The 19,479-nt window shown below is 43.1% G+C and overlaps 1 protein-coding gene across 6 annotated transcripts in view; it reads right to left on the reverse strand.

The window, feature by feature from the left end:
* The window catches only part of LOC118401092 (liprin-beta-1-like), a 77,939-nt gene that overhangs the window by 29,141 nt on the left and 29,319 nt on the right, over positions 1-19,479 (reverse strand). For 3 of the 6 annotated variants that reach the window (XR_004829158.2, XM_035798311.2, XM_052474823.1), the window contains exons 4-17: positions 14,987-15,076; positions 14,331-14,444; positions 14,069-14,194; positions 11,634-11,726; positions 11,302-11,394; positions 10,142-10,259; positions 9,377-9,421; positions 6,595-6,656; positions 6,322-6,406; positions 4,278-4,423; positions 3,771-3,880; positions 2,659-2,719; positions 2,513-2,545; positions 1,818-1,986 (exon numbers count right to left, since the gene is read on the reverse strand). Coding sequence is in view for 5 of the 6 variants with exons in the window: in XM_035798311.2 (XP_035654204.2) it covers positions 1,818-1,986; positions 2,513-2,545; positions 2,659-2,719; positions 3,771-3,880; positions 4,278-4,423; positions 6,322-6,406; positions 6,595-6,656; positions 9,377-9,421; positions 10,142-10,259; positions 11,302-11,394; positions 11,634-11,726; positions 14,069-14,194; positions 14,331-14,444; positions 14,987-15,076 (1,345 nt within the window). In the remaining variant the exon portion in view is untranslated. The remainder of the gene's footprint in view (positions 1-1,817; positions 1,987-2,512; positions 2,546-2,658; positions 2,720-3,770; positions 3,881-4,277; positions 4,424-6,321; positions 6,407-6,594; positions 6,657-9,376; positions 9,422-10,141; positions 10,260-11,301; positions 11,395-11,633; positions 11,727-14,068; positions 14,195-14,330; positions 14,445-14,986; positions 15,077-19,479) is intronic. The other 3 variants (XM_035798313.2, XM_035798312.2, XM_035798314.2) reach the window with 3 other exon arrangements.

Raw genomic sequence — 19,479 nt, forward strand, 5'->3', positions numbered from 1 at the left:
GGGTGGCATCATTGCAGATGACATCATCTGGTAATAAGACCCAGATATGGTTTGGTGCGAGGGGAGTTTGAACAGAAATAGAAAAGAGCCCATATACATGCAGAGTTTGCATACAAAACGCTGTCTCTCAGCTTTGATGCTGTCCGGCACTGGTGCTCATAAAAAGCAGTTTGGCGAGGAACAACCGCAGGTAACATGGGTGTGGTTGTATACAAGGAAGTATGGTGTAGCTGCTGTAGAATTATATACCAAACGGACGACCACAATAGGAGCCACGACAGGGCCTTGCCATGGGTGCATGGTGGCCTAAGAGTAACCTCTATGTCAAATGTCTAGAGTGGAAATTCAAACCCTTTCTTCTCTATGCATGAACTCCCAAGTTATATCAACATGAGCATGTTTCATTAAGTCTTGGAATAAAAAGGTCACCGCCAAGATTTTTAAGACTTGGGTGAATCATGAGTTCTGAAATTGAATTACAAAGAATAGAAATTCCTACCCTTACTTTCTACCAACATGTCTACCAATATGTCTTGGAATATAGAAGTCACCCTCAACTCATATACCATATAAAGTGGGCACCCAAGAGAGTTCAAAACCTATAATACATTTCTAAGTGTTGGGAGACATTTAATTACAAAGGACACTTCAGCTTACACAAGTCTGTGAGTTAGGTGAAAGTCGAAAGTCAACAGTTGGTTGAGTGTGTTTAGGAAGGAATGGGGTGGGGGGGAATGTTGAGGTCAGGGGTCATATCCAGTACTGGTCATTCCTCCAGAGAGGCCATACTGCAGCCCGCCTTGCCCTGAAGACATAATGGCTCCATTATTCTGTACCTAGCATAGGGGCACTTGCAATCCAGCTGCGGTCATCACAATGCGTTACACAAAGCACAAAGAGGCCAAAGGTTACTGAAGGGAAAAACAACAGGGGATATATTCATAGTATGATGGTAGGGGCAGGAGGCAGATAACACATACATACAAAGCACACACACACTCGGCTACATTTTCATAATCAGACAGGGAGAACAGTTTGTGGGACTAGTAATTATGCCGTTTGTATGTATTTTAACTATGGGTGTGGTTAAAGGGGCATACATAAAACAAATTTCAAAAGCTACATCTGAAAAACTAAGCTCTTTGGAAAGAACCGCTCAGTCTTCAGAATAAAACAAAAAGACTGTGCAGAGCCGGTGTGGTACCACTCCCCTGCATGTCAGATATGACTCTCTGTGTAAACCCTTCCCATTGTTTCTCCTCTAAACCTCTAACTTCCTTACTGTCTGAATTCAGTGTCAGAAACACGTGGGGTTCAAATTTATTGGCAGCCTTGATAAAGATGAGGAATGGCTGTATAAAATAAATAATTTAAAATACTCGGCTATATTCTATGCGCCAAAAAAATGTGGATATTTTATTATTTTATACTAATACAATTGCTCAGAGAAAGACATTTTGCTGTATATACACTGCACATATATTTCAAAGCAAAGAATAACACTACAATCTTACTAATCATGTCATTAACAGTTCAAGTCAAAAGAGCACAAAAGAAGCAAAATAACTGTCAAAAACCATTGAGTTATATCTGGGTCCTTATTTAAAAAAGCATCTCAGAGTAAAACTGCTGCTCTACGATCGGTTTTGCCTTTAAGCTCATAATGAACAAAGTTACATGGACAGGGAGGAGCTGATCCAAGATCAGCACTCCTACTCTAAGTTGCGTTGTGACTATGGGACCTGTCCCCACAAAGCTTCCACCTGAGACCCACAGCCCATTCACGCACATTAGGCCATCCATCCACCCTATCTTACCCAGGTTAGGAGTGCTGGCTGTCCTCTTGCCCCCCTTGATCTTGAAGAAGCCTCGGCCAAAGGAGGAGCGAGCCTTCTTGGTACCGAAGCTGTCGTCCTCTGGGCGAGATGAAGAGGGAGACCTGGGCGGGCGCTCGCTGATCTTACCGATGTCCTCCACAGCCTTATTCTGAACAGTAGTAAAATACAGAGTTGACACGTCAATTTGACATTTTAGTCATTTAGCGGACGCTCTTATCCAGAGTGACTTTACAATCAGCGCATTCAACTAAGGCACAGTAGGTACAAATAAACATATCACAGTCATTGCAAGTAAAAACCTCCTTCAAAATAGCCCTTATCTGCTAAATCAGTTCACACAATGCCAGAAGCAGGTCATTTCACAGACAAGTAGTAAAAAATAAAAATAGCATTTGAAAATAACTGACAGTGTAGAGTTGGCTTTAAGTGTAAAGGATTGATCAATTTCAATGCAATATGATAGAAGGCAATCAAACGCATGCAATGAAACCAAGGTGAAACTCACTCACTCACTCTACTGAGGATGCTAACCTCATAAGGAATAGGTTATCAGCCTTTTAACAAGACGGATGAGGCCAAAGAGGAAAACAATTTAAAGAATGATAAAGGGAGGAGAAGCAAAAAATAAAGTGTCTGACCCCGAAATATGGAAGGACTGTAGAGAACAGACTCACCTCTGTTGGCTTTTCGTCAATCACCAATGTAATCTGTCACAGGTATGATGACATGGGATGGAGTGTTAATGATGAAATTCAATGATCAAATCAAATCATGATAATGATGACTTTAGAACTTCAAGGGAATTCAAAAATATCTTTACCTTTTCACTGTTGCTGACATACAAGTTTTCCTGACTCGCTGACTTTGGGACACGCAGGGACCTAAAATGGCAAAGCTCATCACAGTGAACACTACAAGACTTTAATCTAGTCAATGTGCCAAGTGGTACGGTCAAAGTGCGGTACTGAACCGCTGGCCATCAGGAAGACAATCTGACAGACAGCGGAAGCTTTAAGCAAAAGGATAACGACACGTGGCTTCACACCATGGGCATACTCACTGTGGAGTATCACATGATAGGGGAGCCTCCTGTGACACTTCCTGATCCCCTGCCTCGCTGCAGAGTGTTGGGACGCTAACACCATGCTAACACAGACAAGCTGTGAGCTGCCTGCTACACGCTATACTGTACACTGTCAAACATGGGTGTGGAGGCTATCGATATTTGTCGTAGGAAGCCTTATTTGTCAGTCAAGCAGATTTAAACACCCTTATGGGACACCTTGGACCTCGTGGTGTCCAAATGTCATGAATTATGCCCCATTTACCACGCTAAGGCAAGATGAGGCGTGATATCTTGCCTAGGTGTTGACCTTTTCCATAGCCGGGTCTCATTTAAGGAACTAGGTCTACACACCAGTCAAGAAATCTCTCTTTCCTAGACAGCTCACTCTGCTCAGGGGCAAACTAAGGTACACAGGTACTTTGTTCATCCAAGGTAAGATGTCACTCTAATGCAAGATATCAATCCTCATCTTGCCTCAGCGTTGACCTTTTCCACAGCCGAGTCTCATTTGAGGAACTAGGTCTACACACCATTCAAGACATCTCTCTTTCCTAGTCAGCTCTGCTCAAGGGCAAACTAAGGTACACAGGTACTTTGTTCATCAACAGGTGTGTGTGTACACAGTAGCAAAACATTTTGCAATGTAAACAAGAGTGTCTATTGGGGAAATTCAGGTAAGTCCGTTCCCGCTTTGTCCCGTTTGGTTCCTAGTAAAAAGAACAGCACTGGACAGACACCCAAAGCCAAACAATAATGTTGGTCTTGAAGAAAAGCAGATGTTGTTCTGGAAGAAATGTGGAAATTGTCCCACAGGTTTAGCTGAAGCCCGTTACAAAGATTATAGATAAGCATCTAGTTCAGCTCACCTCTCAGGTTCAGCTTGGTTAAGCTCTGGCACGCTCAGAGCGCAGGCTGACTGGACTGTAGGGCGGGTTGTTGCCGAAGGCACTTCAGTAGCTCCATAGTGCGTCTCCAGCTATGCATTGAGGCAGAGGACCAAAACGGGGAAAACCATGTAGTAAAATACAACCGCCATCAAAGTCAGATGTTACTTTTCTCTGTTGTGTCAAGGTGTTTTCACGATTTAGTAGACTAAGGCTAATGAGCAGTCAAGACAATGGTGTTGTCATAATTCAAAAAGACAAGTGTCACTGCAAAGCTACATTTAATGTTATCAGACTAATGACTAAAGAAGTGTGAAATCTAAGGACAGCATGTGTAATCATTGACTGTTTCATTGGTTGGAGGACATCAAGGATTTTTGAGACGGTCTAATGAGGCTGACAGATGAACTCATAGAAATATAATCTGTTCCGTGATCCGAGAGCCTTAGCCTGTTTAGTCAATCTATAAATCATAACGTAATCCTGTACCTCGTCTGGGCTCTTCACTCCTACTTCCTCGACTCCAGCTAGCACGTGCCTCTCCGACTCCAGGGCAACCGGGGTGGTTGTCGTTGACATCACAGAGAGGAAGTTGTCTCTGTTACTCTCATCACTCTCACCATCTTTGGTTTTGTCTGGAATGGAAGATGATTTATTTTTAGCAGTCAGCTTTGAATGTAGCCTAGAGAGAGAGTTCAGAGTTGTCCATTCTATTGGAGCCCAATGCCAGAAATGTGAAGCTTTGAAGTTTAAAGATTTGACTTCAAGAACACTTCTATCAGCTCTTACAAATCAATTCTGTATCACTAAAACTGCATCTGACAGGTCATTCACAAGGTCAGCATCGTACTACACCGGCTCTGACGCTTGTCGGATGTCGCAGGGCTTGCAAACCATTACAGACTACAAGGGGAAGCACAGCCAAGAGCTGCCCAGGGACACAAGCCTACCAGACGTGCTAAATTACTTCAACGCTCACTTTGAAGCAAACACTGAAACATGCATGAGAGCACCAGCTATTCCGGATGACTGTGTGATCACACTCTCCACAGTCAATGCGAGTAAGACCTTTAAACAGGTCAACATTCACAAGGCCACAGGGCAAGATGGATCACCAGGACGTGTACTCCGAGCATGCACTGACCAACTGGCAAGTGTCTTCACTGACATTTTCAACCTCTCCCTGTCTGAGTCTAATACCAACATGTTTCAAGCAGACCACCATAGTCCTGTGTCCAAAAACACTAAGATAACCTGCGTAAACAAATACCGACCGATAGCACTCAAGTATGTAGCCATGAAGTGCCTTGAAAGGTTGGTCATGGCTCACAACATCATCATCCCAAAACCCTAGACATACTCCAATTCGCATACCACCCCAACAGATCCACAGATGATGCAATATCCATTGCACTCCACACTTCCCTTTCCCACCTGGACAAAAGGAACACCTAAGTGAGAATGCTATTCATTGACTAGAGCTCAGCGTTCAACAGCAAAATGCCCTCAAAGCTCATCAATAAGTTAAGGACCCTGGGACAAAACACCTCCCTCTGCAAATGGATCCTGGACTTCCTGACAGGCCGCTCCCAGGTGGTAAGAGTAGAGAACACATCCGCCAAGCTGATCCTCAACACAGGGGCCCACTCATGGGTGTATGCCCAGTTCTCTCCTGTACTCCCTGTTCAATCATGACGGCACGGCTAGGCACGACTCCAACACCATCATTAAATTTGCCGCTGACACAGGCCTGATCACCGACAACGATGAGACCTCCCTATAGGCTGAGGTCAGAGACCTGGCCGTGTGGTGCGAGGACAACAACCTCTCCCTCAATGTGATCAAGACAAAGGAGATGATTGTGGACCATAGGAAAAGGAGGAGAGCATGCCCCCATTCTCATTGACGGGGCTGTAGTGGAGCAGGTTGAGAGCTTCAAGTTCCTTGGCGTCCACATCACCAACAAACTAAGCACACCAAGACAGTCGTGAAGAGGGCACGACAAAACCTATTCCCCCCCAGGAGTCAAAAGATTTGGCATGGCTCCTCAGATCCTCAAAAGTTCTACAGCTGCACTATCGAGAGCCTCCTGACTGGTTGCATCACTCACTGGTATGGCAACTGCTCGGCCTCTGACAGCAAGGCACTACAGAGGATAGTGCGAACGTTCCAGTACATCACCGGGGCCAAACTTCCGACTTCAGCTGTATGCATAGTCACTTTAATAACTCTACCTACACGTACATACTACCTCAAATAACCAGTGCCTCCTCACATTGACTCTGTATCGGTACCCCCTGTATACAGTCCAGCCATTGTTATTTCACTGCTGCTCTTTAATTACTTGTTACTTTTATCTCTTATTCTTGTCTGTATTTTTTGAAACTGCATTGTTGGTTAGGGGCTCGTAAATAAGCATTGCACTGTAAGGACTACACCTGTTGTATTTGCCGCATATGACTAATAAAATTTGATTTGATGTACATCAAGGTGATCGGACATGGTTTTAGAAATAGAACATGGCTTCTCAAACCTTTCTTCTCTTGCACTGACATCACCATGTCCTGGACCTTCTTGTAGCGCTGCAGCGACTGCCTCAGCTCCTCAATCTTACGATCCTACAGGTGCAGAGGGGTCACAAAGGTCAAAGTACAAGCCAGGTGACAAGGTACAGAGAGATCATTTTTTTGAACAGAGGTTCGGAGAGGTTGTAACCTCTTCTTTGGCCTGCCACATTAAACTTGACAAGACAAACTATCCGAGAGTAATGAGATGGGGTGAGGGGGTCAACTGTAGTTCACTGTACCTTCTCCTCATTAGCTGCCATCAGTGACTCCACCGCTTTTTTCATTCTCTGCACTTCCACATCTGGAGGGTGAAGAACTGGATTTCAGCAAGTGAATATACAGCAGTCAACCATGGTCAATTCTGGGCAAAGATATGTCTGGGGTCCTCTGACTGACTCATCCATTGTGACCCATGGTACAACAGTATATATATCTATTCAGAGTGGAGTCTCTGTCCGTTGTCAATATACATCGTTATACAACAGTACTATCTAAACGGACAGGGAATGCTCCCGAGGGACATTTTGGCTCCCTGTCCATCTAGTCTAACCACTTCCTAGTCTCACAGTAAGATAAACACACCATCTATCACAGTTGGGGGAACCTTGAGGTGGATGATTTAGACTTGGTGGGTACAGCCATGTCAATGTGCTGTTCTGTCACAAAGAAATAATGAGAGGAGATATTGTGAGGAGGACAAGGATGATTTTGATGAGGGTTAGCAGACAGCACACTGGGTGTTGATGGTGGGAGCAAGTGGTGAGAGGAGACGGGGGTAAGGAAAGGGTGAAGAGAGGCTTGTGTTAAAAATGTGATTATTGTTGTTGGTAGGCAAAAGCAGGATAGAAGCACAGACTGAACAGTGAGCTCGCATCCATGACAGGTGGCAGAAAGGGATGTTTTTTTGTGTTTTTCTTTTTACATGTAGACAGGTAATGGTCTTATACACACTCCCCTGCGTATTTATTTGGACAGTGAAGCTAAAACGTTTAATTTGGCTCTATACTCCAGCATTTTAGATTTGAGATCAAATGTTGTATATGAGACAAGTACATAACGTCACCTTTCAATTAAGGTTATTTTCATACATATCTGTTCTACCGTTTAGAAATTAATGCACTTTATGTATCTAGTCCCCCAATGTCAAGGTGTTTTAAGAATTTAGACAAATTCATGAATAATTGAATACATTGTCAAAAGTTTAGTATTTGGTCCTATATATACATACACACAGTACCAGTCAACAGTTTGGACACACCTACTCATTCAAGGGTTTTTCTTTATTTTCACTATTTTCTACATTGTAGAATAATAGTGAAGACATCAAAACTATGAAATAACACTAATATGGAATCATGTCGTAAGCAGAAAAGTGTTCAATCAAAATATATTTTACATTCTTCAAAGTAGCCACCTTCTGCCTTGACAACAGCTTTGCACACTCTTGGCATTCTCTCAACCAGCTTCACCTGGAAGGCTTTTCCAACAGTCTTGAAGGACTTGTGCTTAGCACTTGTTGGCTCCTTTTCCTTCACTGTGGTCCAACTCATGCCAAACCATCTTAATTGGGTTGAGGTTGGGTGATTGTGGAGGCCAGGTCATCTGATGCAGGACTCCATCACTCTCCTTCTTTGTCAAATAGCCCTTACACAGCCTGGAGGTGTGTTGGGTCATTGTCCTGAAAAACAAATGATAGTCCCACAGAGTGAAGGAAAAGGAGCCAACAAGTGCTCAGCACAACTCCTTCAAGACTGTTAGAAAAACAGGTCTCTTCAGAGATGTGCCACCACCATGCTTCACCGTAGGGATGGTGCCAGTTTTACTCCAGATGTGACGCTTGGCTTTCAGGCTCGAGTTCAATCTGGGTTTCATCAGACCAGACAATCTTGTTTCTCATGGTCTGAGAGTCCTTTAGGTGCCTTTTGGCAAACTCCCAGTGGGCTGTAAGAATGGAGGCCACTGTGTTCTTGGGGACCTTCAATGCTGCAGAAATGTTTTGGTACCCTTCCCCAGATCTGTGCCTCAACACAATCCTGTCTCGGAGCTCTACGGACAATTCTTTCAACCTCATTGCTTGGTTTATTGCTCTGACATGCGCTGTCAAGTGTGGGACCTTATACAGACAGGTGTGTGCCTGTCCAAATCATGTCCAATTAATTGAATTTACCACAGGTGGACTCCAATCAATGGAAACAGGATGTACCGGAGGTCAATTTCCAGTCTCATAGCAAAGGGTCTGAATACTTATATATAATTAAGGTATTTTTCTTTTTGTAATACATATGAAAACTTTCTAAAAACCTGTTTTCACTTCATTATGGGGTAGTGTGTAGACTAATGAGGGAAACATTTTTTTAATACATTTTAGGATAAGGCTGTAACGTAACAAAATGTGGAAAAGCGGTCTGAATACTTTCCGAATGCACTGTATGAAAATAGGCTCAAATAAAAAGGTGAAATTCTGTACTGTCGCCTCAAAACATTTGATCTAAAATCCCAAATGCAATCTTAAAGCACAATTCGTAAGTTTGATTCCCATTGTAATCAACATGTGTAGAAAGTTTTTGAGGCTGTTGAAATCACAATACCAAAGAGGCGCAGGCGAGTTAATTTGAACAGTATATATTTCTTGTTGTGTGCAGGTTGCGTTTCACACTATTTGCATGTGAACTTCATCTGGTTGCCATGGAGAACAAAAAATGAACAGATTTCATCTTTAAGATATTTCCATTAAGTAAACTTACTCTACGATTCTTAAAGTGCATAAAGGCCAACCTTTCTGCAATATAAACCACTGATAATCTTTTCATTCACCTCCCTGAGTTCTAAAATACCGGTGGCTGAACTGATCTGATAATAAAACAATTTCACAGAATATACATTATATTAAATAGCCTTCCAATGGGTTATGGAGAAGCAAGGTTCAGATGGGTCATTCATGCCCATACATGCAACAGTGACAGTTGTGCAAGAGCAAATAATAATAATAAATACAAGCATTGATAAAACCCATAACCTTACGTTTCTCTTTCAGCCTCTTTTTAAGAGTTTCATCTGGGTGAGAGACTAAACAGGACACAGAATTACTGTATGAAACAAAAACTGGCTCCAGATTCTGAAGACTGTCCATCATGACTTCTGTCAAGACTGGATTCTTTTAAATCATGTTGATTGGTCACAAAATATGACAGACATTTCTGAGATAATATTTTTTAAGCATAATAAGACAAATGATCATACATGCTTAGAACACGTTATAATGCATTATAACTATCGGCTTTAAGTAAAGCTTTACCAAAATGTTATCATCTGGGCTTAATGGAACATGTTTGTCTTATAGGGTTGGTTTCCCAGACACATATTTAGGCTAGTCTTGAACAAATAACCACATTTGAAAGACATAATAATAACACAGTATTATAATAATTAGGTGGGTGCTTAAATTTGTCCTATTGGGAAAATAGTTTTTTTTTTGCATATCCCACTACCTGAAACACCCTCGGAGAGTGGTGTCACTGCCTGGGTTCAACCATTGATCAACCGACGGAGAGCGACCCTGGAGCAATTATGGTTAAGTGACTTGCTCAAGGGCACAGACAGATTTTTCACCTAGTCGGTTCGGGAATCGAACCAGCAACCTTTCGGTTACTGGCCGAACGCTCTTAACCGCTAGACTACCTGCCGCACTTCATGCTTTTAGTCTAGGACTAGGCTTAATCTGTGTCCGGAAAACGACCCTATAGATTAAAGACACAGAGGAACAGTGACTATGGTCCATGATCTCACCTCGGTCTCCACAGTCCATGCCACCCGGGGTGTTGGCTCTGAACCCAGTCTCGCCGTGTAACCTCCTCACCTCTCTGTCCCTTCCCTCCAGCTGCCTCCTCAGCGTCACCAGCTCCTCCTGCTCAACACACAACAGTTAGTCAGGGACATCATCACCAAAAAACACTGGCTGCATTCCAGACCGACTGAATTGCAGACGTTGCATTGCCAATGGCTGTGTGCCACGTCATCGACTGTGCAGTAGAGCATCAGATTACTATATCGTGTGGTGCGGTTAACTGATATGTTTACCACCTATGCAGGTGTTGTGAGATCTGGCAGGCGTCTGCAACGTAGTCAGCCAGGAATGTGGCCACTGACTTATCACCCCCCCTATTTTACCCCCTTTCATACCCAACACCCATCACCACAAATAAACCTTAACAACCATTCAGATGCTGACTTGGCAGGCAGAGACAATGGTCACACCTGCTCTGGGAGTACGTGTTTAAAAGGGGGAGGTGGGGATGTAGGGGTCAGTGCAAGGGTCTGGGGTGGTGTCTCAGCAAGTGCTGGAGGGGCCGTTTTATATGGCAGTATCAAAATAGCCTGGTCCCAGTCCTGTTTGTGCTGTCTTGCCAAATTGACGTGACAATGACAACAGGTGTTGGCAAAACAGCACAAACAGATCTGGGACCAGGCTAGAGTGAAAAGGTAATTCTTTCAAAACAAACTAAAAGGCAAACTGAGAAATTAAACAATCTTTCAGATGGCATTTCATCCATGAGAAGAAGGGAGGGAGGAAAATAAATAAACAAATGAGGGCAAAGAAAGCCAAAAAGCACATGTAAAGTGGTTTACATGTGCTACAGTATATGCTTAAACTGGTGCCTTGTGTGTGTCGCCTAAAGGAAGGTGTATTTTAGGGTTTATATTTACGTTTAAGTGCTTTGGCTTTTTCACTGGCACCAAAAGAATAATGCATTTAATCATTTGGATCAGTGTGTTTTAGATTATATTACTGATTACACACCCCTTTAATTTCATCTAGAGATAGGTAAAAACAAAAACACAAGAAACAGCAGTTGAAACAATCTAGCTCAAAAACCAAAAACTAAACCAAAGTAAAAAAGTAGAAAGACATTAGATGGCAACAAGCAGAAACCCTGGGAGAAGCCAACCTTCAGTGCCTGCAGTTTGTGCTCGTTCCTCTGTTTCTCATACTGCATCTGGCCCACTTTGATTTTCAGGCTAGAAAGCTTGGCCATTAGCGACTAGTAGCAGTGGAGAGGAAGGTAAGCCAAGGAAAAAGAGAAAGAGATATGTCATAAGAGAAGCGATGCCAAAAAGGAGGGGATACCCAAAGAGCTGACAAGTAGTCAAAAGAAAAGGATATAGGTGTAAAAAATAAATGGCTAGTGAAAAGCTTTCCTTTGGAACTAGATAATTATCTGCAGAATTATGCTTGCGTACTGCAGTATAGGTAGGCCAACCCTAACTCATGATAACTAACCTTAGTGGATTTCAGTTTCTTCTCATACTGTAGTTTTTCACTCTCCATCTCAGTCACTTTGTACCTCAGCTCATTAATCTCCAGACCCACGTCCTGAGAGGGGAGAGAAAGACTGCCTTACACGGGGGAAGGAGGGAAGCTGTATACGTGCTTGTTAAATCAGAGAATTTCTCAGAAGTAAAAGGAGTCATAGAGCAACAGTCACCCTGATGGCTTGATAAATCCGTAAGATATGATCCCAGAGGAACAAGCAATGTAACAGAAATCTAGAGAGGAGCCAGGCTCTGAGGGGTGGCCAATCCTCTTCTGGCTGTGTCGGGTTGAGATTATGACAGTACATGGCCAAGATGTTCAAATGTTCATAGATGGCCAGCAGCGTCAAATAATAATAATAATCACAGTAGTTGTAGAGGGTGCAACAGGTGAGCACCGCAGGAGTAACCTTGATAACATATCAATGACATCACTTGAATGGTTCATCTGAAAGGCATCCCAGATTACAATGCATGTTAGTAGCCTCACTGAGAATGTCTTTATTTTGACAACCAAAAATATGAAAATAAGTGCTTTTGTAAAAGACTATCCTGTTAGAGTAACATGAACGCTAAATTGACAAAAACATTTATACTGTGCAAGGTCAGCTATGATATCTAGCCAACTAGTTCAAAAACCCAGCAAGCTCTGCTATCATTGATGAATATTTTGCTAGCTACTGTAGTGACCGAAGCAGAACAGCTTGCTACCAGTGCAGGATTTTACAATCGATTATGAATTTCACTATGGACATTGGCAGCATCATTTGATGACTCACAACTAGCTGCAATTGATTTAATAGGAGTGGACACTTAACATCCCTACCAGTCTGTAGCTAACTCTTTCATAACACTTAGCTAGCTAGGTTGCATTGACTGAAAACAATTTTTTTTAGCCAGCTGTTTATAGTCCAGCAAGCTAGATAGCCTTTCCTAATTTGGCACATTTGAAGTCCCTCACCGCAAACCATATTGAATACTGTTTTATGTATAGTGTACCGGTACACAATATCTGCCTGCAGAAGTGACTATTGTTGGCATTACCATGCAGTTAGCTCATTTAATAAACTTGTTTGCTGTTAGCTAGCTTGCTGGCTAACAAAACCTGATCTGATGCCCATGTCAAAACTACTGTAATGTTTAACAGCTAGACCTTGCTCGCTAAATGAACACAAAAACACATGCAAGTCGGGCTTTGCCTGGACTATACAGGATTGATGACGCTCGCTACATGCTTTATTATTTTGGGCGTCATGCATTTAGCTAGCTTGCTAATGTTAATGTCGGGTAACAGTTAATGTTACATTCGATGCCCCTGCCCATGTGAAAATCACTAATGTAACCGACAGCTGAATGAGCTCAAACACGTATGCAAGTGGATTTTTGACCTGACTATACAGGCTTGTTAACAGTATTGTTTGTATTTCGTTTTTCAATCTCAATTGGTCATTTTAGCTTTAAGTTGATTAACTTCTTGATCAGTCTTAATTAAAAAGCCATGAGTAAAGTTAAATTAAAACTTGGCCTTGGTTTTCATTTTCATTAAAAATATATATTTTGAACCCTGATGAAGGCAGCTAAGGTGTCCAAACGGTTTATTAAACGTGTTGCATCGTGGCCATTAGAGTGCATGGCTTTTCCTTATCAAAGTAAATGGTAACGTCATTCTTTTTTTTTTATCAAAAGAAGCCTATACCGAGAATCATATTATAGTTTTCTCCAACATAGTCCAAGGCCTAATACTGATCCTCATGGAGACCATATCAGTTCTGGAGGGACTGCTTTGCAGAGACAGTAGAAATCCCAGAGCAGGTTAAGAGATGTGACAGGAAAGTGCCTCTGGTGGAGAGTACCTCTGGGTTCTGCTCTCCCAGATAGGCTGTGAAGCGGAACATACTGGACTGTTCCAGTGGACTGGAAGAGACGGCTGTGCCACAACAATAACATGACGTGTTTGAGAGCTGTCCAAGAATCCACCACAGTTCATTGGAGTCCAAATACACACCCCCTTTGTTCTCCTTTCCTCCAAACTTCCACGTAAACAAGAACATCACCATTTGTTCATTGTTTGCTACCATACAACCAGAGGAAAAATACATCTTCCAATTTCCTATTATCAAAGCCCTGAAGCTTCACATTCATGTAAGAGCAACTCATTCATACCTTCAAACATAAGACAATTATAGTGCCTCTGGCCATGGCAAGGCTGACATTCACTTGGAAGTGAATGGTCTCTATTGCCCCAACACACTATGGTTTTGAGCACATGATGATGCAAGCCTTCCCTCCCCCAAACAGGTTTCAGGAAGCATGAAAGGGTAAGTGTGTGCGTGTCAGAAAGAGAGAGGGAGAGAGAAAGACTAAGAAGAATCAGTCCTTAAACAGAGGCCTCCCATCACATACCTCACTGTCCCTGAAGTCAAAGTGCAGTATGTCCTTCTCAAATGAGTTCAGCTTCAGTTTCAAGTTGGACACCTCAGCCATTAGGTCCAGTTTCTGAGTCTCTAGAGTCGTTCTGCACAGGAGCTCCTGCGAAATAACAAAACACGCTAAATATAAACACACACACACAGCTTGCTTGCTTGCTGGGTTTTGTTGTTCAGCAGCTTTGACAAAATAACTTCAACAAAGACCCCTTTTCAGGGGCCGTCTCATCCAAACTGACCTGTTGTAGCATCTCCTCAGTGGCGTTCAGTTTCTCCCGATGTTCATCCAGACACATTTCCAAGTCCCTTATCTTCTCCCCCTGCGCCTCCACCTGGTCTGTCAACACACTCACCTGCACAGGAACACAAGGGTAACACTAAGTAACTCTTATACCTGTGTAGTTACTCTCTCATTACAATTTAAAGATTAACATAATTATGGTGCATAGTGATTTGTATTTGCAAAGTAATGGAGTTGATTGAGTTTTTGTTATTACACCAAGTTCATTATATAGCCCCGTCCCAGATCTGTTTGTGCCGTATAGCCAACTCCTATGGTGGTTGTCATTCCCAAACAATTTTGTGAGTTGGCTATATACCACAAACAGATCTGGGACCAGGCTACGTTCATTACACTTCATTGCACTAAAAAGGCCACTTAGCATTTGATCACAGACAGTTGTTACTGAAGAGGGTCACTGCAGACCCAATGGATCGTGTGCAACAGACCATCGATGCACGGTTAGAGGGGTGCTGGAGATGTTCAGAACCTCCTAGATCAACTGACCGCGGCAGCCTAGACTAATCAATACTATTGTGACATTTAATGAGCCATTAATGCTGCCTGGGTAGGATAGCTACTAGCTATGACAGGTTGTGGTGTACTGTACAGTACCTGAAGCACCAGGGATTCCTTGTCACCCTCCAGTCGAGACAGTCTCTCCTGGTAGAGGTCACCACCCATGGAAATGTGGTGGCCATTGGACTGCATGCAGGCATAGAGAAGACAACAGAGTCAGTGAGAGAGTGACACATGGGATTGGTCTGTGAGTGTTAACATACAGACTCCAATTGTCCCTAGTGACAGACTTAACAAATCTTAATCAAGTTATGAGTAGCTGGCCATGGTAGATGCAATATTGGTTATGGGTTCTAATATTAAGCCTCTACTACACTGGTAAGACTGGTGAAATGCTCAGTGCTTAAAGTTGCACTATGCAGAAATCGCTCTGGTTGTAAATTTCCTGGTTGCTAAAACTCTCGCCTAAAAGTTCGCCTAATTTCAGTTTATGTGACAAAAAAAAAAGGTAAAATGTAGAGAATCATTGTACCATCTAAACCGCTGTGAAATATATATTCCATAACGAAAAATACTGTTGTTCCAGCTAGCGTACAAAACCGAAAGTAAAAACTAAAACGGGAAGCATAGGAATAGAGCATAGCACATCCATCGTTTCTTAGACTTGCTTTCAAGTAGAATGATAGATCAATAACTCACATTCCTATGTGAATTTGGTCAGGTCGCCCAAAAAGTAACATATTGTCACTAATGTATCAAGATAAAGTCAGATAAACCTAAAGAGTTGTGTTGTGGCACTGAAGTATTTTAAGGGTGAACAGGGCATATTTTAAGTACCTTGAATACGGACAATTATCAAACAATCGCACACGAGTCTTCGAGTGACAGCTAACATGATTGATGTTGCATTTGCCAGCAACACCTTAAATGGTCAAAGAGAGAACAATTTCCAGAGACTAGTGTACACACAGAGAGTTACTGCATTACACAGAGGCTCTGGCATTTCCCTGGCCCAGAGCCTAAATCTCAGTGCTCTCTCCACAGCATACTGTTGGTTCTCAATTCCAACACATCAGTGGGTTGTTTCTCACAGCAGTCTGTGACAACACCTGGGTTGTATCTCACATTTCCAGGGGAACACTAACTACAGCATATTGTAAGAGTTCAAGGAGATATTTGCTTGGTACATTCAGAGATACGGTTCTTGGACAATGGAGCCTGATATTAGGGGTGTTTTTGAAACGCTCAAAGCGAGGACAGGCTGAAGAACTGTGAGCAGGCTGAGGATGTACCAGATGGGCTTCAACTAGTTTGTTTGAACCAAGACTTAAATCTGCCTTTACCATGGGAAATCTGCCCTTACCATCAATATTACTTGCCAACGTACAATCATTGGACAATAAATTAGACAAGGTACGAACACGAATATCCTACCAAGGGACATAAAAAACTAACATCTTATGTTTCACCGAATTATGGCAGAATGGCAACATGGAAAACATTCAGCTAGCAGAATATACGCTGCACCGGCTAAACAGAACAGCACACTCTGGTAAGACGAGGGGTGTGGTCTGTGTATATTTGTAAACAACAGCTGGTGCACAAAATCTAAGGAAGTCTCTTGCTCGCCTGAAGTAGAATATCTCATAAGCTGTAGACCACACTATTTTCTAAGAGAGCTTTCATTAAAGAAATTATGGCTGTTTATTTACCACCAGACAGACGCTGGTACTAAGACCGCACTGAGTCAGCTGTATAAGGAAATAAGCAAAAGGGGAACCGCTCACGGCGCTCCTAGTGGCCGGGGACTTTAATGCAGGGAAACTGAAATCAGTTTGACCTAATTTCTATCAGCATGTTAAAAGCGCAACCAGAGGGGGGAAAAAATTATAGAACACCTTTACTCCACACACAGAGACATGTACAAAGTTCTCACTCGCCCTCCATTTGGCAAATCTGACCATAATTCTATCCTCCTGATTCCTGATGACAAGCATAAATGTAAGCAGGAAGCACCAGTAAATGTCGCTAATACTCGTCGGATGTGGCAGGGCCTGCAAACTATTACAGACTACAACGCCGCGAGCTCCCCAATGACACGGGCCTACAAGACGAGCTAAATCACTTCTATGCTCGTTTTAAGGCAAGCAACACTGAGGTGTGTGATCACGCTCTCCGTAGCCGACGTGAGTAAGACCTTTAAACAGGTCAACATTCACAAGGTCGCTGGGCGAAACATGTGCTCCGGGCATGTGCTGACCAACTGGCAGATGTCTTCACTGACATTTTCAACATGTCCCTGATTGAGTCTAATACCAACATGCTTCAAGCTGACCACCAAACCCTAACCCTAAATGAATACAGGCCTGTAGCACTCACGTTCGTAGCCATGAAGTGCTTTGAAAGGCTGGTTATTGCTCACATTAACACCATTATCCCAGAAGCCCTAGACCCACTCCAATTTTCATACCACTCAAACAGATCCACAGATGATGCAATCTCTAATGCACTCCACACTGCCCTTTCCCACCTGGACAAAAGGAACACTGACATGAGAATGCTATTCATAGGACTACAGTTCAGCGTTTAACACGATAGCGCCCTCAAAGCTGATCACTAAGCTAAGGATCCTGGGACTAAACACCTCCCTTTGCAACTGGATCCTGGACTTTGACAGGCCGCCACCAGGTGGTGAGGGTCGGTAGCAACACATCTGCCACACTGATTCTAAACACTGGAGCCCCTCAGGGGTACGTGCTCAGTCCCCTCCTGTACTCCCTGTTCACGCACGACTGCATGTCCAGGCACAACTCCAACACCATCATCAAGTTTGCAGACGACAAGTGGTAGGCTTGATCACTGATAACGACGAGACAGCCTATAGGGAGGCGGTCAGAGACCTGGCCGGGTGGTGCCAGAATTAATAACCTATCCCTCAACATGATCAAGACAAAGGAGATGATTGTGGAACACAGGAAAAGGAGGACCGAGCAAGCCCCCATTCTCATCAACGGGGGGGCTGTAGTGGAGCAGGTTGAGCGCTTCAAGTTCCTTGGTGTCCACATAAATAAACAAAAAAATGTTCCGAACACACCGGACAGTCGTGAAGAGGGCACGACAAAACCTATTCCCCCACAGGAGACAAAAGACTTGGCATGGGTCGTCAGATCCTCAAAAGGTTTAACAGCTGCAACATTGAGAGCATCCTGACTGGCCACATCACTGCCTGGAACGGGAATTGCACGACCTCCGACCGCAAGGCACTAGAGGGTAATGCGTACGGCCCAGTACATCACTAGGGCTAAGCTGCCTGCCATCCAGGACTTCTCCACCAGACGGTATCAGAGGAAGGCCCTAAAAGACCCCAGCCACCCCAGTCATAGATTGTTCTCTCTGCTACGGCACGGCAAGCGGTACCGGAGCACCGAGTCTAGGTCCAAAAGGTCTTCTCAACAACCTTTACTCCCAAGCAATGTCTCACATGGAATAGCCTTCACCTCTCAGAACAAGAATAGATTGACAAGTTCCAGAAGAAAGGTCTTTGTTACTGGCCCAATGCTCTAACCACTAGGGTACCTGCCTCCCCCTATAGGTAAAGGGTTTCTATATTACTACTCTGCTGCTAAAACTGACCAGCAAATATCGGTGATAATGCAGCACCTCATACTATACGTATCCTTTAAATAGCAGAACTCATCAAGATACCATCCCAGATTCCCCACGACACAGTCTGACAGGTTGTCTGTAGTGACACCGGAGGGAATAACTCAGACGCCACAACAAAAAGATGTCCTGTATGGTTCTAAACTTTTCTCAACCTAAATCAGGACACAGCAACAGCAGGCCTATATTTATAAACACTATGACATATCTGGACAAACACCAGCCGTAACGAGACACCGCTGTGGAGACTGCTGTGACAAGAGGGATGTAATCAGAGCTGAACATCAACTTTAACGGATAGTAACATTCGTGTCCCATGTCTGTGTACAGTACATCTGTCTTTATGGCATTCTCCTAGTCCTCTTTATCTAATCACAGATGTGTGTGTCTCACATCAGGTGAGACAAGGGATTTAAAGTTAATACACATGGCTTATAGTAGGTTCTAAATATATCAAAGTAAATGTTAGTTGACCAATGAAACCAGGAAGACTTTGCAGTCCTCACAATGCAAAAAATTAAACCACATTGACCCATTGAGATTATCATTATGATCATGAGTGGATGTATACAAAACAGCAACATAGTACCTATATATTTTTATTTATTTCACCTTTATTTAACCAGGTAGGCTAGTTGAGAACAAGTTCTCATTTACAACTGAGACCTGGCCAAGATACAGCAAAGCAGTGCAACACAAACACAGAGTTACACATGGAACAAACAAACATACATAATAAAATAGAAAAAGTCTATATACAGTGTGTGCAAATGAGGTAGGATAAGGGAGTTAAGGCAATAAATAGGCCATAGTGGCTAAATAATTACAATATAGCAAATAGTGTGAGTGATAGAAGTGCAGAAAATGAGTGTGCAAGTAGAGATACTGGGGTGCAAAGGAGCAAAATAACAGTATGGGGATGAGGT

The sequence above is a fragment of the Oncorhynchus keta genome, chromosome 22, assembly GCF_023373465.1.
Source record: "Oncorhynchus keta strain PuntledgeMale-10-30-2019 chromosome 22, Oket_V2, whole genome shotgun sequence".
NCBI lineage: Eukaryota > Metazoa > Chordata > Actinopteri > Salmoniformes > Salmonidae > Oncorhynchus > Oncorhynchus keta.